The following is a 26,340-nucleotide window of genomic DNA, read 5'->3' on the forward strand; positions in this document are numbered from 1 at the left end:
ACTTTTTATATTTGTTTTTGTCGAAGGAAGGTCCCACTGTAACCCAGTTGGACCTGGACTCATCTATACTCCCCAGGCTGGCCTCGAACGCATGGCCATACTTCTATCTCAGCCTTCCCAGTACAGGGATCAAAAGGTATGCGCCACCACAGCCCACGTCACCAACTCGTCAGGGTACTTTTTTTTTTTAAGTGCTCATTTTTATTTATTTATTTGAGAGTGACAGAGAGAGAAAGAGGCAGATAGAGAGAGAGAAAGAATGGGCACGCCAGGGCTTCCAGCCAGTGCAAACGAACTCCAGATGCATGCACCCTCTTGTGCATCTGGCTAACGTGGGTCCTGGAGAATCGAGCCTCGAACCGGGGTCCTTTGGCTTCACAGGCAAGCGCTTAAATGCTAAGCCATCTCTCTAGCCCTTTTTCCACTTTTTAAAAGATTTTATTTTTATTTATTAGAGGTGAGAGTGAGAGAATGGGCCCACCAGGGCTTCCAGCCACTGCAAACGAACTCCTGATGCCTGCACCACCATGTGAAGCTGGCTTACATGGGACCTGGAGAATCAAACATGGGTTCTTAGGCATGTGCCTTAGCCGCTAAGCCATCTGTCCAGCCCATGTCAGGGTAATTTAACTTCGCCTCATCTATGCCTCCTTGCACGTTGTGGCCGACTGACGAAAGTATTACTGGAGAAGTTACGGACTGTCCAATTTAATATTTGGTGTATTCTCCCACGAGGGTGTGATGGCCAAGGGGCCAGAAATTCCTTTCCACTCCAGCTTTCAGGGAGCGCTAGCGTGTTATTCCCATCCCGACCACGGGGTGGCGCCCGCCGCCCGCTCCCCGCTCTGGCCCCCAAGTCACGACCCGGAAGTACATCTGCGCCTGGCCCAGCAAACATGGCGGCGGCGGCGGCTCGAGCGGCGTTGCGGCCCGCGGTCCGGCGGCGGCTGTGGGGGTTCCCGGGGAGGCTCGTGCTCCGAGGCGCCGCCGGGCAGGTGAGCGTCGCCAGGAAGCTCCGCGAGCCGAGCCCTGGTCGGGGATCGCCTGCAGGACCGAGCGTGGCCTGGGGCCCGCCGCCTCGCACGTGGGCTGCCGGGGGCGGTGGTCGGGGCCTGCCCCCTCCCACGTGACCCCGGCCGCCCGCCCGCCGGAGGAGTCATGAGAAAGTGACCCTTGACTAGTAAAAAAACCCTAGTGGCTGCAAACTTGAGAAACGAAGGGGAAATGATTACCTCTTTTTTTCTGTCTGATTGGCTTCCTCCGCAGTTGAACAGAACTTTTTATCATCGTTTGCTTTCTTTCTCTTGTGAAAGCTGTAAGCTTCCTCTAAAGGGATGTGGGATTTTTTTTTTTTTTTTTTGGTTTTTTCGAGGTAGGGTCTCACTCTAGCCCAGGCTGACCTGGAATTCACTATGGAGTCTCAGGGCGGCCTCGAACTCATGGCGATCCTCCTACCTCTGCCTCCCAAGTGCTGGGATTAAAGGCGTGCGCCACCACGCCCGGCGGGATGTGGGATTTTATGCATGTGTGTGCGTATATAGTCCTATGGAAAAGGGAAAGTGGCTGAAAGTCCGAAGTCAACAAAACCAGTCAGCCAAAGTCTATTTGGAGCCCCTGCTTGTCTTCCCGTCCTCTCGATTCTATGCTCTTCAAAACAGTTGCTTTTTTTTTTTTTAATATTTATTTATTTATTTGAGAGCGAGACACAGAGAGAAAGACAGATAGAGGGAAAGAGAGAGAATGGGCGCGCCAGGGCTTCCAGCCTCTGCAAACGAACTCCAGACGCGTGCGCCCCCTTGTGCATCTGGCTAACGTGGGACCTGGGGAACCGAGCCTCGAACCGGGGTCCTTAGGCTTCACAGGCAAGCGCTTAACCGCTAAGCCATCTCTCCAGCCCTTGTGGCCAGTTTTTAATGCGTTTCTCTTCGTTTCTTGTTCGCCCCCCCCCACACCCTTGTTTCCTCTGTAATGAATATGAAATATCTCTAAAAAAGATACTGTAATAAGTTAGTTTTTCTCTGGGTAATAGAAGTAGCCATGCTCCTTGAGGGAAAAGAGCAAGCTTATGATCATATTGTGTGCTTAAGAAAGTGGTTGGTTAAAGGGATGTTTTTCTTGGGTTAGGTACATGGGTAGATCCTTGTAGAACCAGAGTTGACAAAAAAGGCTTGTTTTTGTTTTTGTTTTTTGCATAGGCCAGGGGTGTTTGAGTTATCTCCCCCCTGCCCCTGTCAAGGAAAGTGCTTTATACAGTGTACTTGAGATAGATATGATTTCTACTTCACATTGAAGTAGAGATGGTAACTACGTGTGCTTTCTCTCTTCTTGCTCCTATCCCTGCCAGTCTTTCTGTTTTGGAGGGAACAGACTCAGGAGTACACAGGCTGCCACCCAAGTTGTTCTGAATGTTCCTGAAACACGAGTGACGTGCTTGGAAAATGGACTCAGAGTGGCCTCTGAAGACTCTGGGCTGTCAACGTGCACAGTGAGTGACTGAGGGAACCCGCAAACTCAGCCTTTAGCTCTGTAGGTGGCTGGTTGCTCATAGAGTGTCAGAGCCCTTTACCCATTCCCCTGTCCCTGCTCCCAGTCTTCAAAGGGCTCACTTCCCCCCTAGAAGGGCTCAGTGGGGGTCTAGCCAGCCTGGCTCCTTCCCTGATCATCAGCCCACACATATACAAGTCTTTCCCCTGCCCCCCCCCCCCCCCCCAATCTAGCATTTGTGAGAACTCACTGGCTCCTCTGGCTCCTATGACTCTGCTTCATCTAGGCTATGTGCCCTACCCCTCTGTGCCTCTTCCTCTCCTCTCTGAAGCACCCATTCTTTCTCTACCTCTCCCTTCTGTTTGTCTATCATCTGTTCTTTCCTCTCTCTCTTTCTCCACTGCTTCTAGGTTCAGATTTAGTCGGTTTTCCTCAGCACTCTTTCTGCCCACTAGCCATTCCACCCCAGGTTTTCTGAAGTTCTTGTACACCTGGCCAAGTGGATGCTGGGGCAGGACTCCAGGAACTGGGGCGTTCTTGGTCCCAAACCACCCCATCTGCCTTTTCTCCTTTTGCCCCATCTGGTGTTTTCCCTTCCCTCCTCCTGCGGCAGCACTTGTTTCTGAGCTTCTGTCCTCAACCTTTGGCCATTTCTTCCGGTCCTGGCCCTTCCCCTACTTAAGCCTCTCCTGCTGATTCCCCCACCCCAACTTTCTTTCCCTTTCTGGACTCTCCCGTCCATTCAAAATAAACTTATTAACCCAAGAAAACTGTGTCCCAGAACCTGTATTCTAATAAATCTAAGAGTTAAAAATGCTAGTGATTATTTTGCTTTAAGTTTCTATGAGTTTAAACCTTTCTTCCAGTTATGCTTTGAACCAGTTGCATGTGAATCCTCTATATCTCTTTACCTCGGTTCTTTGTAGACTGTAGTACTACTTATTGTTAGTAGTATTGATAATAATGAATGAAGAGGCCAGCCTGGGCTACAGAGTGCATTGCAGCTCAGCCCAAGCTAAAGTGAGAGCCTGCTTCAAAGCAACAGCAATAAAATAGTAATAACGAAAGAAATATGTTTGCTAGTGTCTTTCCATAGATCATGTTACTTGATTTTTACAATACTTCTTAGTAGTAGGCATCCTCTTACCTGCTTTATTATTGAGGAAGCAGGTTCAGAGGAGCTAAATGATTGTATTCAAGTTCATGAGTTACATATGTATTTGAACCTGAGTTTTCTGACAGTCCTGCTGTCTTTTAAACCACAGTTATGAACTGGATATAGTAGTTAATTAATTAGTAAATAATTAGGTCATTTTGTGAAGCTTATAGGTAGATACTTGTAACTCTTAGGAGTGGTCTGATGATAGAAAGTTTCAGTCTCAGTTCATAGGAATGGGCTGTCAATTTACTGTGGTCAAAGAAAACTTGAGAGAGAAAATTGGAAAGCATTGATCTAAAAAAGGAATGAGACTGTCCCCACCCCTTGGAGAAAATAAGAAAGTTATGTTACTTAGCATCTTGATTGCATTAAGGTTGGGCTGTGGATTGACGCTGGAAGTCGATATGAAAATGAGAAAAACAATGGAACAGCTCACTTCCTGGAACATATGGCTTTCAAGGCAAGTGGTGAGATTTATCTTATAAAAATACATTCTTCTGGAGACTGGGAAAATGGCTTAATGGTTATGGCATTTGCCTGTGAAGCCTAAGGGCCCAGGTTTGATTCCCTAGGGCCTATGTAAGCCAGATGCACAAAGGGCCACATGTGTCTGGAGTTCATTTGCAGTGGCTAGAGGCCCTGGTGTGCCCATTTTCTCTTTCTCTCTGATTAATAAATAAAATATTTTAAAAAATACATTCATTTTTAAAAGGCAGTAAATACAAAATTCTCATACCTTAATCTCATGGAAGAACTACTTCAATAATAAGGCATGTTTTATTCTTTTTTTTCCAGGACAGTATCTGAAGTAATTACTGGTAATTTATTTGTAACATTGAAACAAGGGCTCTGTCTTGGGATACAAAGGCCATCTTGAATGAATCTTATCTTTTGAAACCTAATGTACTTTACAAACTAAATTTGTCCTTGCATGACTGACATTGGCTTTTGTCCTTTATATTTATTATCTGATATGTTTAGAGTAGATGGAGGGTTAAGGAAGATGCCATAATTTTTCTTCTCTTTTATTTTAAGGGCACCAAAAAGAGATCCCAATTAGACCTGGAACTTGAGATTGAGAATATGGGTGCTCATCTTAATGCCTATACCTCCAGAGAACAGACTGTGTACTATGCCAAGGCATTCTCTAAGGACTTGCCACGAGGTATTGTTTATGCTACAGGTCATGGAATTTTCACAGGGGTTCAGAAATAATCTAATACTGCTTTTGTCTGTTGTAACACCTCTAGAAATGTAAAGAAATGAACCATCTCTGATTGAGGGGCAACTGTTTTTATTTTTTTCTCCAAGTAGGACAAATGATACCAAGTATTTATTGGGTTTAAGAATTATAAAAAGAGGAGTCTTACCTGTTAAGTAAAATATTTTTAATTACCTTTATTCTTTAATACAAAAAGTATTGGTCCTGAGCAAAACTGGCAAATGTTCACTTGTAAAATTCTTATTTTTACTTATTTATTTATTTACTTGAGAGAGAGAGACAGACAGAGAATGGGTGCACTAGGGCCTCCTATGGCTGCAAACGAACAACAGATGCATGTGCTACTTTGCGCAGCTGGCTTTACATGGGTACTGGGGAATCAAAACCTTTAGGTTTTGCAAGCAAGCACCTTTAACTTCTGAATCATCTCTTCAGCCCTATTTTTTAAATTAATTGTTTTTATTTATTTATTTTTTTCAAGGTAGGGTCTCGCTCTAGCCAGGCTGACATGGAATTCACTGTGTAGTCTCAGGGTGGCCTCAAACTCATGGCGATCCTCCTACCTCTGCCTCCCGAGTGCTATGATTAAAGGTATGTGCCACCACACTTGGCTGATTGTTTTTTTTTTTTTTTTTTAATTTTTTATTTATTTATTTATTTGAGAGCGACAGACACAGAGAGAAAGACAGATAGAGGGAGAGAGAAAGAATGGGCGCGCCAGGGCTTCCAGCCTCTGCAAACGAAATCCAGACGCGTGCGCCCCCTTGTGCATCTGGCTAACGTGGGACCTGGGGAACCGAGCCTCGAACCGGGGGTCCTTAGGCTTCACAGGCAAGCGCTTAACCGCTAAGCCATCTCTCCAGCCCTCGGCTGATTGTTTTTATATCAGTAAAATATATATTTTGCCAGGTGTGATGTCTCATGCCTTTAATCCTGGCACTTGGGAGGCAGAGGTAGGAGGAACACCGTGAGTTCGAGGCCACCCTGAGACTGCATAGTGAATTCCAGGTCAGCCTGGGCCAGAGTGAGACCCTACTTCGGAAAACCAAAAAATTAAAAAAAAAAAATATTTTTCTGGGTGTGTGATAATACATGGCTTTAGTCCCAGTGCTCAGGATGCAGAAGTAGGAGGATGGCCATGCATTTGAGGCCAGCCTGAGCCACGGAATGAGTTCCAGGAGGTTAGTCATGGTTAGAGTGAGTTCATCCTATGACAGGATAACATAGCAAGTTGTGTAAAGTGTTTTGTATCTTGCAAAGTCAGTTATACCAAACATTTTCCCAGTGGAAGAATTTAAACAAACCTTACCATACTTTTTTTTTTGTTAAACCATACTGTTGTTTTTACGTTATTGATATGTATCATATATAGTTGTCAGGTCATTATTTCCACTTTGCATTTTTGGGATATCAAGGCCCAGGCTCTTAAGTTGCCCAGTATTACTTTGTTTTGTCATAACATCAATATGTAACAGAACCCCCACCACATTAAAAAAAATCATTTATGTATTTTGAAAGAGAGAAGAGAGGGAGAAAATGGTCATGCCAGAGCCTTAGCCACTGTGAATGAACTCCAGATGTATGTGCCCCATTGGGTGCGTGTGTGACTTGCATACTTGCATCACTGTGTGTCAGGCTGTATGGGACCTGGAGATTCAAACATGAGTTCTTAGGCTTTGCAGGCAAGCGCCTTAACTGCTGAGTCATCTTTCCAACCCCCACTATTTTTAAGTAAGTGAAAACTTTAATATAATAGAGAAATGACAATAGAAATGGGGGAGGGGGTATTTGCAAAGTGCTTAATGATTTCTCACTGTAGCATTAATTAGGGATTAAGAACAAAAGGTTGGGGGCTGGACAGATGGCTTTGTGGTTAAGTTGCTTGCCTGTGAGGCCTAAGGACCCAGGTTCAATTCTCGAGGACCCATGTAAGCCAGATGTAGAAGGTGGCACATGTGTCTGGAGTTCGTTTGCAGGGGCTGGAGGCCCTGGAGTTCTCTGATTCCCTCTCTCAAATACATACAAACAAATATTTAAAATAATAATCATGGAAGATGCTAATAATTAAAAATAAAATAAAATAAAGAACAGAGATTTCTCTCTACAAAGAATAGAGGTCTTTAAAGAATTGTTCATTCAGATTTCTTCTCTTTAGTTTCACAGAGCTCAGCAGGGAAAGCAGCAGAAAGAAAAGGGGGAAGGTTAGCTCTTTTTCTTTCTTACTGCCTTAGAAGTGCCTCTGCTGTTGAGGGTAAAGAACAGAGAAGTGTGGGCATGTTCTCCAAAGCAGCTCCATCTCAGGAGAGTTGCTTGAGACTTTTCTCCTCAGCTGGATAGATGTGTTGTGGGACATAATTAGACACCTAAACTAGTGGCCAGATTATACAGCCTTACTGATAGAACGTTTATGTTAAACACATGTATTGTAGCTGGACGTGGTGGTGCTCACCATTAATCCCAACACTTGGGAGGCAGAGGTTGGTGAATCACTAAGAGTTTGAGGCCACCCTGAAACTACATAGTGCATTCCAGGCCAGCCTGGACTAGAGCGAGACCCTACCTTGAAAAACAAACAAAAAAGAGATTTAGATTAGAGCTAGTACTAGAAAGTAGGACCCCCGCTCCCACTTTGGGAACTAGTCTGGAATACTAGTCCCACATAAGGGAGGGTCTTCACAACAGAATCCCCCGTGTAATTGAGGTGCTTTTCCTCAACCACCCTTTTAGTCTGTGCTTTCTCATCTAGGTTTTATTGATAATTTTGAAAAGCGATGTGCTAGGGAGATGGCTCAGTGGCTGAAGGTGTTTGCTTGCAACACCTGGTGGCCTGTGTTCAGTTCACCACTCATGTAAGGCCCGATGCCCAAAGTGCACATGTATCTGGTGTTCATTTGCAGTGACAAGAAGCCCTGGCATGCCCGTATGTATATGCATGCACACACACCAGTGCACATGCTCGCAAATAAATAAGGCTAAAAAATGAAGTGTGTTATAATTTTCCCCCTTTGGTCATGATCTCAACCTCAGATTTCTCTTAATAATCTGTTTTGTCATGTTCTTGGTATTTGAAGATAATTGGCTCAGACAAGGCTCACAAGCTGAACATGAAACAATGAACAAAAGCTAATATAGTACAGCAAAACAACTTAAGATTTCAAGTTTACTTATATTTAATAAAATTTAGATTGTAATTACAATGAGTAAACTTGGTGTTTCTTTTTGGAGAAGTATGTGATTTTTCTCATAAAGGTCACCATTAGCTGAGCTTGAGTGCACACAATTCTGTTTCCTTGGGGTGTATTTTGGACTATAGTGGTTCTTTTTCTTTCTCATGTTGCAGCTTCATTGCTGTGGTAACATGGGTAGAAAACACCTAGGTGATACAAACCTGTGTACATACCTGTTTTCTAACATTTGATTTTTCTGCTTCATACTTTTCATGTAGAATAGTCTTTTTATAAAAAATTTCATTTTTATTTATTTAAAAAAATATTTTATTTATTTGAAAGAAGCAGACAGAGTGTGTGTGAGTATTGGTATTCCAAGGCCTCTTGCTACTGCAAATGAACTCCAGATACATATGCCACTTGTGCATCTGGCTTTATGTGGGTACTGGGGAATCAAACCGGGCCATCAGGCTTTGTAAACAAGTACCTTTAACTACCAATCCATCTCTCCAGCCAGAATAGTCTATCTTACTATGTAGGGTTTGTTTTCTATTCTTGTTTTCTGTTTCTTTTTTTGAGGTAGGGTCTTGCTTCAGCCCAGGGTGACCTTGAACTCCTGGCAGTCCTTCTACCTTTGCCTCCCAAATGCTGGGATTAAAGGCATGTGCCACCATACCTGGCTGGAATTTTTGAATTGAGTAATGTCAGTATAAAGTGATAGCAAATTTAGGTTTTTCCTCAAGCTGTTTTGTACTACAGGGGTTTCTAATTTATAAGCAAGCACCTTTAACCACTGGGCCATCTCTCCAGCCTTCTATTTAAATTATTGTTTGAGGCAAGGTCTCACTCTAGCTGGCCTCAAACTCCCAGTGATCCTTCTACCACAACCTCTTGAGTGCTGGGATTATAGACGTGAGCCACCACACCCTACTCCATTTTTAATTTTGTCTTTGTAGTTATATCAAATGTAAAGAACATTTTTTTTCTCTGTTTAATTACTTAGTTGATATTTAGTGGTGGTCATTGCTGTGTTTTGTGATACTGGGTTAAGAGATTTTAATGGCCGGGCATGGTGGCACACACCTTTAATCTCAGCATTTCAGAGACAAGAGGTAGGATCACCATGAGCTTAAGGTCACCTTGAGACTACGTAGTAAATTCCAGGTCTGCCTGGACTAGAGTAAAACTCTACCTCAAAAATAAATAAATAAATAAATAAAATTTAAAAAGATTTTAATAGTAACAGTTATAATACTTAATAGTGTTTCTCATATTTTAATTTCAATTAGCTGTGGAAATTCTTGCTGACATAATACAAAACAGCACATTGGGAGAAGCCGAGATTGAACGTGAGCGTGGAGTAATCCTTAGAGAGATGCAGGAAGTTGAAACCAATTTACAAGAAGTTGTTTTTGATTATCTTCATGCCACAGCTTATCAGAATACTGCACTTGGACGGACAATTTTGGGACCAACTGAAAATATCAAGTAGGTATATTTTTTACTTTTTAGAAAACTTTTGGACAAAATTTATATTTGTATACTTTTAAAAACTTTGTCAAGCTGGGCATGGTGACGCACTCCTTTAATCCCAGCACTCGGGAGGCAGCAGTAGGAGGGAGCACCATGAGTTCGAGGCCACCCTGAGAATGCAGAGTGAATTCCAGGTTAGCCTGAGCTAGAATGAGACCCTACGTTGAAAAACAAAAACAAAACAAAAACTTTGCCAAAAAGTCAGTTTGGCTGGTGTGGTGACTCATGGGAGGCTGAGGTAAGAGGATCACTGTGAGGCCTGCCTGGGCTACAAAGTTAGTCAGTGTGGGCTAGAGTGAGACCCTGCCTTAAAAAAGGAAATTAAAACAAAAAAAATCACTTTTTCGAGGGCTGGAGAGATGGCTTAGTGGTTAAGGCATGTGCCTGCAAAGCCTAATAACCTAGTAACCAGATAAAGTTAGATGCACAAAGAGGTGCATGTGTCTGGAGTTTGTTTGCAATGGCTGGAGGCACTGGCACACCCATTTTCTCTATCTCTGTGCTTGCAAATAAATAAAATATTTTGAAAAAGATCACTTTTTCCTTTTGATAATATAAATGAAATTGCATTAGGCTGTGCATTGACCTCACTTAATTCTCAGGTCTCTGGGGCTCCTAGCCATTTTTGGAATAAACGAGTAACGGTATCAATTATTATTTTTTTTCTTGCTATAAGAAGATTGTACTTTAAATACAATAATTTTATTTATTTATTTGAGACAGAGACAGAAAGAGGCAGAAATAGAGAGCACATCAGGGCCTCTTGTCGCTGTAAAAGAACTCCAGACACACACTCTACTTTGTGTATCTGGCTTTACATGGGTACTGGAAAATCAAACCCGGGTTGTCAGGCGTGGCAAACAAGTGCCTTTAATGGCTGAGCCATCCCTTCAGCCCTGAACTTCTTTGATAATTCTTGTGTGCATCCCAACTGCCTTTGGGTTTTAGGTCCTGTTTAGTCTTAATATATTATATTATAATCTGTTGTGTATTATAATATAATATATGTATACTATGAAGATTTCTTCTTATTTCCTTTTAAAGTTGCTTTATTGTAGAGTGTGGTGGCATATACATTACTTCTAACACTCAGGATTGCTGTGAGTTCAAGGCCAGTCTGGGTTACTTCATGAGTTCCAGGTCAGCCTGGGCTACAGAATGAGAGCCTGTTTTAAAAATAAACTGTTTTACTTATTTACAGATCTATAAATCGTAAGGATTTAGTGGATTATATAACCACTCATTATAAGGGACCAAGAATTGTGCTTGCTGCTGCTGGAGGTTAGTTAATATAAAGTCCTAGAAATGTTTTAAACATGTTGTTGGGGTGATGTGCTTATCAGCTTGATTCTGTTGTCCTGTTGGCAGGTCTGAGAGGTTTTTTTTTGTGTTTTTTTCCTTGAGGTAGGGTTTTACTCTAGCCCAGGCTGACCTGAAATTCACTCAGTAGTCCCAGGCCAGCCTTGAACTCACTGCTATCTACCTATCTCTGCTAAGATTAAAGGGGCCACCATACCTGGCCTGTGAGAGTTTTCATTTACAAAGTGAACTGTACACAATTATAATTGTGTTGTATTAATGTATTAATGGAATTTGCTTGAGTGAGCTGGTAGATGGTTAACAAACTCCATATGCATGCACCACCTTGTGCATCTGGCTTACATGAGCCCTGGGAATTGAACCTGGGTCCTTTGGCTTTGGAGGCAAGCTACTTAACTGCTAAGCCACCTCTCCAGCCCTAGAATTCTTTCTTGAGAAACAGCTTTATCCTTGCTGGGGGAATGGGCATGTTCATTGATGTGCTCATTCACTCAGTAGAGCAGCCAACTCATTGCCCAGGAGGGGAGCAGTTAGGGAGTCATGAGAGTATGTGTCCTATTCAGACATGCAGCTGACACTAGATTTCCTTGGGGACATGTGAAACCTATGAATGGAAGAAAATTCCCTTTAGATTCTGCCAAATTTCCTGGCTGCCTGAATTTAGAGACAGGTATGTTTTCATTGGTTTGAGTTTCCTTTTCTCTCTCTTTAAAAAAAATATAATAATTTTACTTGAGAGACAGAAAGAGACACACACACACATACACACACACACACACACACACACACACACACACACACAGAGAGAGAGAGAGAGAGAGAGAGAGAGAGAGAGAGAGAGAGAGAGAGAGAATGAGAATATGGGTGTGCCAGGGCCTCTAGCCACTCCAGACACATGTACATCTGGCTTACCTGGGTACTGGGGAATTGAACCTGGGTCCTTAGGCTTCGCAGGCAAGTACCTTAATTGCTAAGCAATCTCTCCAATTCTCCTTTTCTCTGGAGAGATGACTTATGATTTAGCAATTAAGGCACTTGCCTGTAAAGCCAAAGGAAATAGGTTCAATTCTCCCAGTACCCACATAAGCCAGATACACAAGGTGGTGCATGTGTCTGGAGTTCATTTGCAGTGGTTGGAGGCCTTGGCGTGCCCATTCTCTATCTGCCTCTTTTTCTCCCTCACTGAAAAAAAAAAACAAAAAAAAAACCCCACAAACAAAAAAAGAGCATAGTGAAGAGACAACACACATACATACATTTATAAATTTAAACTTTTATTAACAATTTTCACACACGTAATACATCTTGATCATAGTTATTCTAATTTTCTTTTGCCTCCTTCTGTCATCCTTTCATTGAACCCTCTTTCCAACTAGTCCCTCATTGATTTTTTCTTTTTGTTTTTTTGAGGTAGGGTCTCACTCTAGCCCAGGCTGACCTGGAATTCACTATGGAGTCTCAGGGTGGCCTCAAACTCACAGCAATCCTTCTGCCTCCCAAATGCTGGGATTAAAGGCATGCGCCACCATGCCCTGCCCTGTTTTTGTTTTTTGAGGCAGGGTCTCACTCTAGCCCAGGCTGACCTGGAATTCACTATGGAGTCTCAGAGTGGCCTCGAACTCATAGTGATCCTCTAACCTGTGCCTCCCGAGAGCTGGGATTAAGGTGTGTGACAATACACCCTGCTAAATTATGTTTTTATGTGGTGGGTAATTCTGAAATGTATGTGACATTTCTGAAGTGACTGATGCTGACTGTACCTAAACAGTGATAACTGCCGTGGTTAGGTGGTTTAAGCGATCCAGCTCTCAAGGACCTCGTTGCCACTATTAGCTGGTACTGACCTTATTTTTTCTGTGATTCACATGTTCATTTGGACATTACTGAGTTGGAATATTGTAGAGTTAATAGTGTATTATAGATTACATTTTATCTTACTGGTCTATAAATTTGTTAATGTGGGCTAGCCTTGAACCCAAGACAGTCCTCCTCTCCCAGCCTCTTCAGTGCTGGGCTTATAGGTTTGTGCCGCCATGCTTGGTGGTTTATAAATGTTGATGTGGCTTAGCTTACCTTATAATTGCTGGTGTTTGCAATTCAATGAAATAGGCTGGTTTCTTATCTCAGTGTCCATTGAGCTCTTTAATTTTCAAGATGTGTAACTTTAACTTAACTTTAAATTTTTGTATCTCAGCATCCTTTAAGAAAAGTGTGCCGGGCGTGGTGGCGCACGCTTTTAATCCCAGAAATCGGGAGGCAGAGGTAGGAGGATTGCCATGAGTTTGAGGCCACCCTGAGACTCCATAGTGAGTTCCAGGTCAGCCTGGGCTAGAGTGAGACCCTATCTCAAAAAACCAAAAAAAGAAAAAAGAAAAAAAAGAAGGAAAGAAAAGTGTTAGTTCCCGTCTTTTAGATTGGGGTATTAAAGCATGAGCTGCATATCTGGCCTGTTGAGCCAAGAGGGCTAGTCGTTCTGAAGGCAATAAAATGGTGGAAGAGACAGGTGCAAACATAGTGGGTCTTTTTTGAAGTATTTTTTTCCCATTTATTTACTTGAGAGACAGAGAGGCAGATAGAGAATGGGCACGCCAGGGCCTCCAGCCGCTGCAAAGGAACTACAGGCGCGTGAACCACCTTGTGCATCTGGCTTTTGTGGTCCTGGGGAATTGAACCTTGGTCCTTTGGCTTTGCAGACAAGCGCCTTTACCACTGAGGCATCTCTCCAGCCTCGTCGTGGCTTTTTATCTGTGCTCTTCAGTGTGTTGTCACCTCTGGAATGACATCCAAGCTGACTTTCTTCATGCTGACTCTCTAAACAATATACTGTCACGTGCTGTCTTAAAACCATAGATTTATTGGGAAAATATAGGTATAAAGTATAGCTTTATATTCTCATTGAATATTTCATTTAAAGTAATCTTAATGGTTTTTTTTTAGCACTTGGCATGAACTGGGTGCAATGGCACATGTCTGTGTTTCTAGCACTTGGGAATTTGAGGCAGGATTGGTGAAACTGAACTCAAAAACAAAAATTTAATAGGCATGGTGGTGCATGCCTTTAATCACAGCACTCAGGAGGTGGAGATAGGAGGATCTCTGTGAGTCTGAGGTCAGCCTCCTTGAAAAACCAAAAAACAAAAACTTATATATACCTAAATTTTATGTTTATATTTGTGTTTTAGGATCTTTCACTGAAGTTGTTTGGGTCTCATATTTGGATGATGGGTATAGAATCTAAGAACTCTGTCTAAGGTTTGGATGTCACATAGTGAGCACATGGAAAAGCAATGGGGGTATTGAGAAGTAGACTTCTGATGCAGGAAGTCAGAGTGTAGCGCATCTATATATACAGCTTTCTTTAAATGAGATGAAGCCCACATTTACTTTATGCCTTGTATCTTTCATATTTTATAAATAATATAGAGACTTTTGCTAGGTAGCATCCTAGAACATTTCATAACATGAATTAATATAAAGTGGGATTTTCATTAGCCGTGTTGGGAACACTGTCAGTTGCTCTAAGTTTTACAACCCCAACCTTTATTAGCATTAGGAAGCAGGTGTGCTAGAAATGGTTATGTAATGTAATCTTATTTTGCTATCTAGAATATACTGTAAAGCAAAGTATTGGCAGTCAGTTGTCTGACTTACGTTGTATGAAAATGTTTTCCTTCCATTTAGGTGTTTCCCATGATGAGCTGCTTGAGTTAGCCAAGTTTCATTTTGGAGACTCTTTGTGCACACAAAAAGGAGAAATACCAGCTCTGCCTCCTTGCAAATTCACAGGAAGTGAGGTAGGGTAAGCCTCCTAGCTAGAATTAGCCTTTTGGATGTCTTGTTACATTTACAAACAATGTATAAAATGTACATCTTTTTAGAAGGAATAAGCTGGAAAAGTCTACACTGAAACGCAGAAAAGTGAAGGCAGCCTTGAAGGCTCATTTGCTTCTATTCCTTACAATTGCATATTATTTAACTACTTGGTTTTCTTCCCTCATGAAGCAAGGTTTTAAGCATAATTTGCTCCTTTCATGCTTTCCTTTTGCACTATCCCTATTTTTATATATGATAGTGTATAAAAGTTGGTTTACTCTTGGCTTAAGTTCTGCCCTATAGTATATTTGTGGGGATTGTTATGAAAGCCATTGCTGGTTACCAGGTATAGCATGAACCCTCAAGGCTAGTTTGCCGTTAAGGATGGTGCTCATAGTAGTGTATGGAAAGAAGTCTGATGTTGGCAGCTACACAGAACTGTAACATTTGGCAGTACAAATTAACTTGTAGGGCTAGAGAGATTGCATAGTGGCTAAGGTACCTGCCTGCAAAGCCAAAGGACTCAGGTTCAACTCCCCAGGTCCCAAATAAGCCAAAGGTACAAGGTGACACATATATCTGGAGTTTGCATTTAGCAGCTGGAGGCCCTGGCATGCCCACACTCTTTCTCTCTCTGTTGCTTTTTCGCTCTCACTCAAATAAATAAATAAAAATATTAAAAATAGGGCTGGAGAGATGGTTTAGTAGCTTAGGCGTTTGCCTGCAAAGCTTAAGGACCCAGGTTGGATTCTCCAGGTCCCACATAAGCCAGATGCACATGGTGGTGCATACATCTGGAGTTCCTTTGCAGTGGCTAGAGGCCCTGGCGCATCCATTCTCACTCTCTCTCCCTTTCTCTGTCTTGTAATTTCAGTATATGTGCTGCTGAAGCGAGCACCCTCTCTCTGTCACTAATAAATAAATTTGAAATAAGTCAACCCTTTTTGAGCAGATAAAATGGTGACTGTAGTATTTGAGGGCTGGTTAAGTGGAAGATCTTTTTAAAAATATTATATTTTATATTTTGAGAAAGAGGGAGGGAGGGAGAGAATGGGTGTGCTAGGGCCTCCAGCCACTGCAAACGAACTCCAGGTGCATGTGCCCCCGTGTGCATGTCGCTTACATGGGTCCTGGAGAATTGAACCGGGATCTTTTGGCTTTGCAGGCAAATGCCTTAAGCTCTAAGCCATCTCCTCAGCCCCCAGTGGAAGATCTTTTGATAGGAATTATTCCTTAACTCATGAAATGCTTCTAAACCACAGTGTAATGATGCCTGATGGATAAAAAGCAGTCACATTGAGCATTTTAACTTGCAGGACTTGTGGAGTTTTCTTTCTTGCTAATAAGCATGTTATATAGTGCTAATCGCAAGTACAGGGTTTTTTTGTTGTTGTTATTTTTATTTATTTATTTGAGAGTGACAGAAAGAGAGAATGGGTATGCCAGGGCTTCCAGCCACTGCAATGAACTCCAGACGCATGCACCTCCTGTGCATCTGGCTAACATGGGTCCCGGGGAATCAAGCCTAGAACCGGGGTCCTTAGGCATCACAGGTGAGCACTTAACTGCTAAGCCATCTCTCCAGCCCACAAGTAGAGATTTTTAAAGTAATCTTTTCTAGATCCGTGTGAGGGATGACAAGATGCCCTTGGCACATCTTGCAATCGCTGTTGAAGCTGTTGGTTGGGCACACCCAGACACAATCTGCCTCATGGTTGCAAACACACTGATTGGCAACTGGGATCGCTCTTTTGGGGGAGGAATGGTAAGTGGTTTTAGAAGTAGCTTCACAGTAATGGAAGATTAACGTGTTTCTCTGAATATAAATTCTTTGTAAGAATCCCTTTTTTAAAATGGTAAAATAGAGCGCTTTGTACTGACTTGATTTTAAAATACAAACTGATCCTAGATTGCATCTGATCAAAAAGAATTGATTTGTCACAAAATTTATTAATGGGATAACTGACAAACTTAAGAATTAGCTGTTACTGTTTTGAGTAACACTAGTTATTAATAGTAACTGTACTAGTTACTAATATAGTAATTAATACTGTTAAAATTAAGGTATTAACATGTTACTGAAAATTCATTTCTCATTAAAAGTCCACTTAGTTCCAAATACAGAGTATAGATTTGTCTGAAAAAATTCTCCACAGGAAGTATCTCAGGCTTCATTCACATCTTTAAGCATATCTTGAAGCTTATGTAATCAAGAGCTCCAATAAATGGCTTAATAACAGCACTGTACTGTTTTATAAGTTACAAAAAGTCCTTGCATTTACATTATATATTATATATTGGGCCAGATAAACCAGAATTCTTTTTATTTAATCTTCAAATTATTGAGATGTTTCTGGATAAATCTGGGGAACTTAGCATGTTTGGGCATTCACAGTGGCCACCTAGCTCATTTTCGTATGGCAGTTTGGACAAGTGTGCCTACAATCCTCTTGGGTTCCTGTTTTCCTTCACAGAATCTATCCAGCAAGCTGGCGCAGCTCACATGTCATGGCAATCTCTGCCACAGTTTCCAGTCTTTCAACACGTCTTACACGGACACAGGATTATGGGGACTCTATATGGTTTGTGAACCAGCCACAGTTGCAGACATGCTATACGTTGCTCAGAAAGAATGGTGAGGAGAACAACTTTAATTAGTTGTTATCTTGCCTAGGTCCATTTTGTGATGATGGCAGCTTTAGGGTTGTTTTTTTTTTGTTTTTTTTTAATTTTTTGGTTTATTATTTGAAAGTGACAGAGAGAGAGAGAGAATGGGCGGGCCAGGGTCTCCAGCCACGGCAAACGAACTCCAGATGCATGCACCCCCTTGTGCATCTGGCTAACATGGGTCCTGGGGAATCGAGCTCGAACCGAGGTCCTTAGGCTTCACAGGCAAGCGCTTAACCACTAGGCCATCTCTCCAGCCCAGCTTTAGGTTTTAAAGCAGGAAACAGTCACCTTTTTAAAATCACAGCTGTTTCTAAGCCTCATGTGTCTTATATGTTTAGGTCTTTCAAAAATAGGCATTTCATGAAGATCTGAACATTTAAGTCAACTAGTTCAGAACATACCTGTAAAAGTTTTTGGTGGGGATGGGAATGTAGCTCAGTGGCATGTGCAGGGCTCCAGGTTGTCCTCTCCCTGGAAAGGAGGGACCATGAAAATAAATGTGAACTTGCCATTGCTAAAGACATCTAGTTTTGTTTGCATGCCTGTGGTATTGCATGGAGGCCAGTTTGATGTCAGGTGTCTCTCTCAATCACTTCTGCATCTTACTGAAAGTCTCTCTCAACTCCAGGGCTTGCTGCGTGTAGTTAATCAGCTTTCCTCAGAAATCCCTTGCCTCAGCCTTTCATGGATACTGGGGATTTGAACTGTGTTCCTTATAGTTGTGTGGTTACTGGTTTATTACCCAGCCCCAGAAAATGGTAGTGTTTTAAATGTGACTACTATGAGTCAGTCTGCTGAGCAAGAAAAACCCAGTGTCTTGGAACTTTTCAGCTGTTTCCTCTGTTAATTGGTTTACATTTCTAAATCTGATCATCTGGGATATATGTGATTATTAGTATGCTTAAATTAAACAAAGCTGAGTCTCTTGAGAAACCCAAGATGGTCCACTGACCTATCCCTCAGCATACCAGACTTAACAGATGGGGATTTGTAAAGTCTCAAGAACAGTATTTCTCAGGCTGGGCAGATTGCTCAGTGGTTAAGAGCTTTAAAAGCCTGCTGGCCCAGGGTTCAGTTTCCCAGTTCATACTTAAAGCCATGTGTGCAGAGTAAGGCAGGCATCTGGAGGCTCTGGTATGGCCGTGCTGTTTCACAGATAAAATATATGTATAGAAAAGAGCATTTCTCAAAGTGTGAACAGCTTATTTTTACATTGTTATGTTGAACCTTTGTCTGCTAATTAGCAATTAGAGTTATAGTTTCTGAGAAGTTAACAGTACCTGGGAAAATACTATTTTAGTTTTGGTATTAGTAAATTCAGCTGTTTACTGGATTTAAATTATAATCACTTGTATCTTGTGGCATACTATACAGAACATGTTCTCTCTCGGTAGGTCATTAACTTATACATTACCTAACATTTACAGTTGCTTTAGACCTGTTTCATAATGTATTGTAGGAAGCGACTCTGTACAAGTGTAACTGAGAGTGAGGTTGCCCGAGCGAAAAATCTGCTGAAAACCAACATGTTGCTGCAGCTTGATGGTAAGAATTGACTTAAGGTGCTTGCCTGGCATGTTCAAAACCTTGGTTGAGACCCCTAGTACCAGGAAGAAAAAAACCCAAAACACCCCTTCAAAAGGTTTAATACCCTCATATGGTTTATATTCTAATATTCACTCCTTCTTTCTAAACAGGTTCAACTCCAATTTGTGAAGACATTGGTAGGCAGATGCTATGCTACAATAGAAGAATTCCCATCCCTGAGCTTGAAGCAAGAATTGATGTAAGTAGTCCTCAGATACTTTGGTTCTTATACAAAGATTCTTGGATTCTTGTCATAAATCTTGCTTTAGTAAGTTTCATGTATAGAATTTTATCTTTAGTACAAAAAGCCCCAGATGAAAGTATCTTCCCTGTTTCAGGCTGTGAATGCTGAGATGGTTCGAGAAGTATGTACCAAGTATATTTATGATAAAAGTCCAGCTATTGCTGCTGTTGGTAAGCCTGGCTTCCTTTTTCCTACACAGAAACTTGGCCTCATACTTTAAATTCTGTTTTAACTATCTTCTTGTTCATCCATAGGTCCCATTGAGAGACTACCAGATTTTAACCAGATTTGTAATAATATGTGCTGGCTTCGTGACTGAAGTTCTTGTAATCAAATATTTTAAACATATATATTTATAAAACTAAGAGACCTGTGAATTTTTTTTGAAAAGCTATTAGGGGCTGCAGAGAGGGCTTAGCATGTAAGGCATTTGCCTACAAAGCCAAAGGACCCCGGTTCGGTTTCCCAGAACCCACGTAAGCCAAGCGCACACATCTGGAGTTCACTTGCAGTGGCTGGAGGCCCTGGCACGCCCATTCTCTCTTCGTCTCTCTCTCAAATAAATAAAAATAAAATTAAAAAAAAAAAAACAAACTATAAGTCCCCAAAGGGGGCGGCGGGGGGACAGAAAGGTGAATGTATTTGGAAATTAGTTGAATATTCTGTTACATGTACAAAACATAAAGGATGAGAGCCCTGGTGACTATTCTGTATAACGGTCCATCTTTGTGCTGGAAGCAGCACACTTTTAAATTAAATTTTAAATTATTGTAATGTAATTTTGAAAATGAAAATTGTAAAGCATTTTCAGTTTTATTATAAAAATGCACACACAACGAAGATTGTCACTTCTTGGCTCTACTTGCACTCAGCACTTGCTCTTGAGCAGCTTTCTTTGCTTTGACCATCTCAACGAGCTCCTGTGGGAAGAAAGGCATGGTTGAAATTATGAGTCTGTCACTCTGAAAATAGCTATGTCCAGTGTTGTGTATAAATACATAAGTAATTCAGATGGGAAGCTAGGTGATGTGGACTGAGCTACATGGCGAAACCCTGAACCCCAAACAAGATGACAGACAGTAGTATAGATGGTTTCATTAACTGCCAGAGATAAAGTCTGTTTTTGAGGTAGGGTTTCACTACAGTTCAGGCTGACCTGGAATTCACTATGTAGTCTCAGGGTGGCCTCGAACTCAACAGCAATCCTCCTACACCTCTGCTTCCCAAGTGCAGGGGATTAAAGGCGTGTGCCACCATGCCTGGCTAGGGATAAAGTTTTTAAGACTGATCATTTCTTTTTTTTTTTTTTTAATTTTTTTAATTATTTATTTGAGAGCAACAGACACAGAGAGAAAGACAGATAGAGGGAGAGAGAGAGAATGGGCGCGCCAGGGCTTCCAGCCTCTGCAAACGAACTCCAGACACGTGCACCCCCTTGTGCATCTGGCTAACGTGGGACCTGGGGAACCGAGCCTCGAACCGGGGTCCTTAGGCTTCACAGGCAAGCGCTTAACCGCTAAGCCATCTCTCCAGCCCAAGACTGATCATTTCTTTGTAATAATTCTTGGCTAATAAGCCAGGCATGATGACTCATTGCTTTAGTAAAAGCGGCAGGATGAAGCAAGTGGATCACTCATGTGCATGGATGTGTTTAGGTTAAAGGCTAGCCTGGGCTACACTGACATTCTGTTTCAAAACAACAACAAAAAGTTGGCTCTCTTGATGTGGTGGTATTAAAATAAACACTATTATTGCCCAAATAATAGACATAATCAGAATGCGAACTATTATCATATTCTATTGTAAAGATAGTGGAATCTAGAAACTCAAAGTGTACAACCTTGTATCGTTTCATGCAGTCCTTTTTTGTCCGGCCAGGAACTACTTCAGCTATTTTTTCCCACCGTTCAGGTGTATTTACTGGGTATGTTTTCAAAGCTTGTTCCAAAAGTTTCTGTTCTTCTGTTGTCCAAGGCGTGCAATCTGTGCATGGACCTGTTTAAGAAAAAAAATTTACTTGAAAAATTTTAGCCTAAATGGTCAAAATGATCTTGGAACATCTTCCAAAATGAGTCTTTGCTAAGTGCCCCTTCTGGTCAAGGATGAGTAATTTTGAAAAACTTCTAGATATAATACATTTATAAGTTAATGAGGGGGGAGGGGAGAGAGACAAAAGAGAGACTTTTTTTTTCTTTTGAGATAACAAAAGTGAGTGAGAGAGAGAGAGAGGGAATTGGCAAGCTAGGGCCTCAGCCACTGTAGTCGAACTCCAGACACTTGTGCCACTTAGTGCACATGTGCGAACTTGCATTTGCATCACCTGTGTGTGTCTGGTTTACATGGGATCTGGAGAGAGATTGAGCAGAGTCCCTAGGCTCCACAGGCAATTGCCTTGACCACCACTAAGCCATCTCTCCAGCCCAAGAGAGACTTTTTTTTTTTTTTTTTTTACATCCCAGTAGTTGAACCATAAACAGTATTGATAGAGAATGTTGGCCGGGTGTGGTGGTGCACACCTTTAATCCCAGCACTTGGGAGGCAGAGGTAGGAAGATCGCTGTGAGTTCAAGGCTAGGTCAGTCTGGGCTAGAGTAAGACCCTACCTTGAAAAACCAAAAAAGAAAATGTTGGCCTTATACTGTTGGTCTCTTACAACCCAGTAGTATACTTAGCAGATTTTTAAAAATCAGATGTGATTGTTTACTTCTAAATTGTTTCTAATGGGCTGGAGAGATGGCTCAGCAATTAAGGTGTTTGCCTGCAATACCTAACAACCAAGGCTTGATTCCCCAGTACCCACATAAAGCCAGATGTGCAAAGTGGTACATGCGTCTGGAGAATCCATTAGTGAAACTGCAGTGACTAGAGGCCCTGGCATACCCATTCATTCATTCTATCTTTCTCTCTAATAAATAAATAAAATATTCTAAAAAAAATAAAATAAAAATCAGATGTGAATTTATATTATAGTTAGGTTTTTGGACTCAAGGATTGGTGGTACATACTTACAGTCCCAGCTACTCAAGAGGCTTAGGTAGAATCACTTGAGCCCTAAGTTCCAAGACTAGTTTGGGTAGCAATGTCTAGTAGAGAAAAAGTCATGTAGGATTCCTGACTGTTCCTTACAGGTCAGGAAAAAGGGCTACCTCACAGGTACTAACTCTTGCTGAATAGGCCCATAGAAACACTCATTTTCAACTGGAAAGAATAGCATGTAAAAACCTAAGCTAACTACCCAAGGTCTCATTGATATTGGGACAAGTTCAATCACTGTTACAGTTTGCTAGTCTTACTGTGTCTGTTAAAATCTGTGAAGTCAATGCCAAGCACCTCTGGTAATAATGCAGTTTTTCATTGTTGTATACAAACCCTTTATAACCCAACATCTGATACCTGTCGGAAACAAATGTATTTCCTAAGGATGGTAAGTATTAGCACACTTCTGTAGGCTACATGAGAAATGGTGAAAAGCTGATTTGGTCAAGTAAGATTACACAAAGAAAATGGAGTAGCACTACCAATAATCTTTTTCTTTTCTTTTTTTCTTTCTTTTTTTTAATGAATAGGTTTGGTTGTTACCAGTTACTATTTTTTCTTAATTATGTGTGTGTGCATGGAGGTATGTGCCAAGGTTAGAGGACAATTTTTAGGTATCTATGCTGTAAATGAGCTGCCAGACTGCAAATGAATGTCAGATCAGCTAGCCTGTGAGTATCCAGCTTAACATGGGTGCTGGGGAATTGAACTCAGGCTGGCAGGCTTTGTGAGAAAGTGCCTTTAACTGCTACACAGTCTCCTCAGTTTCCAGTTACTAACTTAAAAAAAAAAAAAGGACTGGTGGTGCACACCTTTAATCCCAGCACTCGGGAGGCAGAGGTAGGAGGAGTGCCATGAGTTGGAGGCCACCCTGAGACTACATAGTAAATTCCAGATCAGCCTGGGCTAGAGTGAAACTCTACCTCAAAAAACCAAAAAAATATGTGTGTGTGTGTATGGGCGGGCCAGTGTTGCCACTGTAAATGAATGCCAAGTGTTTGTGCCACCTTTTACTGTTGTTTGCACTTAGCTGAAGTAAATCCATTTCTGGCTTAAAAACATTTGCTTCATACCTCCCAGTCGGATAAACTTAACATTTACCTTCAAATCGTTCTGAAGGTGTTGCATTGTCAGCTTGAGGTACTACTCCATGTTCTTTTTTAAATTTATCAAAGGCCTTTTTGTTAATGTCATCTTTTTGATGAGGGTCTAAGAAATGGGAAAAAAAATAATACATTAACAGATTAACTCAGTCATATGTATAAATTGCTTAAAAATATGGATCCAAAGTCAAACTGTTTCTGAAAATTAACTCACCAAGTTTTTGGAGACTCTTAGCTTTACCAATAACATCTTTGGCAGTTCTCTTGATGCCAGATGAAGAATGTATGTTCATGTAATTAGCAATAACTTCCCATCTAGAAACCAATGTAGGAACAAAAAAAATATAATTTTATTGCATAAAAGTTAGTTATAAGATCTACAGGAATGAGCTCTAAATCAGTCTAATTGTGCTGCTAGTCTACATTACTACTATCAGAACTGTTTACTTAAACATTAAGTCAACCATTATATATCTTGATGTTAAGTAAAAATCCAGACATAAATAAAACCACACATTGTTTCCTCTGCCAATTTAGCACTTCCTTGAAATGGAGAAATCACTGAAAACAGCCTTAGTTTGCTTATGTAGAGAAGAGGGTGGCTGAATCTCTTGAGTTTGAAACCTAACTTTTGAATTTATCTCTAGTTTGAAGGTGGGATGCAAGAAATAAATGAGATTGCAAGAGGGAAACTACCAGACACAAAACAAAGCTGGGCCCCTTCTTAACAAGCTGTGAGGCACTAAGCCAATTTAACTGTTAAGGCTTAGGTCTCATAATCTTCATTCCCTGAGAAGCTGATGGGGCATCTTGCTGTGTGCATGCATAGCAGGTGGCAGAATGGGTAGTCAAGCAAGTTCAGAATGTGCCTTGCTTCTCACGGTTTTGCTATGGCCGGGCCTCTCTACTGCAAGTTCTGTCACAACCATGGCCCTGTATTTTATGTCAAGCCCATGTTGAAAACTCATGAAAACCAGTACCTTGAGTTCGTTCCAGCAGGGAAGAGATTCACAGCTTTAATTAATAACTGCAGATCATCTTCTGACCAAGTTTTACTGCCACTCCCACTCCCACCAGTTGACTTCTCTGCATTCTTAGATGCTTGTCGCATTCGAGCCTCTGCTTCCTCTTCCTTCTCTTTCCTAATTTGCTCATTTATTTCTTCTATCTACACAAATAGAGGCAAGTCAGAATTACAGCATCCTGCTCCCTACACTCCCTTTCTGGCTGGGGCTTTGTGGTCTTCTCATCATCCTCACTCAGAACCCTATACTGTCCCAAAGATGAACCCGGTACCTGCCATCAGCTTTTCATCTGCCTTTCCTCACTCTGGCTTCCTGGCCGCCTAAGTCAGGAATCAGGAGCCACCCACAGCCTGACCTGCCCCTGGACACTAGCTGGAGAAATTCTCGGTAGTGCACACACAAAATGACTTCAAATCAATCTGTCTTTCAGAGAGAAAAGGAGGGAAAGAGGCAGATAGAGAATTGACATGTCAGGGACTCCAGCCACTGCAAACTAACTCCAGATGCATGTGCCACCTTGTGCATCTGGCTTATGTAAATACTGGGGAATTGAGCCTGGGTCCTTAGGCTTCACAGGCAAGCATCTTAACTGGCAAGCCATCTCTCCATTCCCTCAGAAATTCTACCCTTTACACGGTTCCTTCTCGTCTGCCTTCAAATACGCAAAGAAACCTCTAAGACTTGTTCCTCTTTAATCCCTTCAAGTTCTAGCTTCTTAGTCCAGATTCTTACAGTAAGATTAACTACTTTATATTTAGCTGAAGCGTCCTGACCACCATATAATCATGAATGTTCTAACCAAAAGATCTTCAGGTGAAGATCTCACCAGCCCCTAATTACCTTTTCTGTGAAGGGTCTCATTGGCCTGTAGCTCCCCAAGTAGACTAGTCTGCCTGGCTGGCCAGCAAACCCCAAGGATAAACACAATCTCGACCTCATCAGTGCCACGATTACACCATACCTGACTTATTTTATGTGAGAATTGGGGTCTGAACTCAGGTCCTAATGCTTACGTGGCAAGCACTTTACTAACAGGGCTGTCTATCTGCAGAGCCCTGATTTGGCTCTGTTCTTTGTAGCCAACTTAATTTCCCAATCCTCCTTTTTCTCTGTAACTTCCTACTCCTACTAGCTCAACCATTTCTAAACTTTCATTTCAATTTTATGCAAGAGTAAGAGAATTGGTGCACCAGGGCCTCTGGCCTCTACAACTAAACTCCAGATGCATGTGCCACCCAGTGCGCATGTGCGACCTTGTGTATTTGAGTCTCACTTATGTGGGAACTGGAGAGTCAAACCTGGGTCCTTGGGCTTCGCAGGAAATCGCCTTAATTGCTAAGCCATCTCTCCAGCCCTCAACTTTCATTTTAACGATGCCCTACCAAGACTAGTTCAGACCTTTTACTTAGCCTTCCTTGACTCCTCAGATGTTGATGTGGTCCTTCCTATCTAGCTGTATTTAGATGGGCCCTCCATCTTTTGGTCTTCCTTTTCTGCATAACTTCAATGAATTCCTTTGAGGCAACAATAGCATTAGGAAAATAGCATTAGGCATTTATCGAAAACACCTGGCAGGAAAACACCCTCACCCCCACCCACATAGGACTGTGTATGTACATACATACTATTAATATTTGTTTCTTGTTGACTTCAGTTTATGGGCCTACCTACTTCCTCATTTACAAAATAAAAGGTATAGAAAGAATAAATATACTTCTTTTGGTTACAAATGTTAGCCTATGAAAATAGCAAGTAATCAGAACATCTGCTTACTTACAATGATTAAAAAAACAAAAAAAAAACAAAAATAAAAATGGAGGGCTGGAGAAATGGCTTAGTGGTTAAGGTATTTGCCTGCAAAGCCACAGGACCCATGTAAGCTGGATGCACAAGGTGGTGCATGCGTCTGGAGTTTGTTTGCAGTGGCTGGAGGCCCTGGTGTGCTAATTTTCTCTCTCTCAAACAAATAAATAAGTAA

At 41.6% G+C, this 26,340-nt stretch overlaps 2 protein-coding genes across 3 annotated transcripts in view; one reads left to right on the forward strand and one right to left on the reverse strand.

Moving 5' to 3' along the window:
• Window positions 1–896: 896 nt before the first annotated feature.
• Pmpcb (peptidase, mitochondrial processing subunit beta) lies at window positions 897–19,564 on the forward strand. The gene is made up of 13 exons (XM_004652890.3): window positions 897–995; window positions 2,345–2,485; window positions 4,017–4,103; window positions 4,679–4,808; window positions 9,322–9,520; window positions 10,767–10,846; window positions 14,567–14,679; window positions 16,320–16,463; window positions 17,173–17,333; window positions 18,828–18,913; window positions 19,066–19,154; window positions 19,294–19,369; window positions 19,454–19,564. Exons 1-13 carry the CDS (start codon window positions 897–899, stop codon window positions 19,516–19,518), a joined length of 1,470 nt encoding a protein of 489 aa, XP_004652947.2. The 3' UTR covers window positions 19,519–19,564.
• Window positions 19,565–19,993: 429 nt separating this feature from the next.
• Dnajc2 (DnaJ heat shock protein family (Hsp40) member C2) overlaps window positions 19,994–26,340 on the reverse strand; it is a 31,903-nt gene continuing 25,556 nt past the window's right edge. For both annotated transcript variants that reach the window (XM_045135759.1, XM_045135760.1), the window contains exons 13-17: window positions 24,318–24,505; window positions 23,552–23,652; window positions 23,336–23,443; window positions 21,040–21,194; window positions 19,994–20,119 (exon numbers count right to left, since the gene is read on the reverse strand). In XM_045135759.1, coding sequence (XP_044991694.1) covers window positions 20,045–20,119; window positions 21,040–21,194; window positions 23,336–23,443; window positions 23,552–23,652; window positions 24,318–24,505 — 627 coding nt within the window. In that variant the 3' untranslated portion in view covers window positions 19,994–20,044. The remainder of the gene's footprint in view (window positions 20,120–21,039; window positions 21,195–23,335; window positions 23,444–23,551; window positions 23,653–24,317; window positions 24,506–26,340) is intronic.

The sequence above is a fragment of the Jaculus jaculus genome, chromosome 16 (genome assembly GCF_020740685.1).
Source record: "Jaculus jaculus isolate mJacJac1 chromosome 16, mJacJac1.mat.Y.cur, whole genome shotgun sequence".
NCBI lineage: Eukaryota > Metazoa > Chordata > Mammalia > Rodentia > Dipodidae > Jaculus > Jaculus jaculus.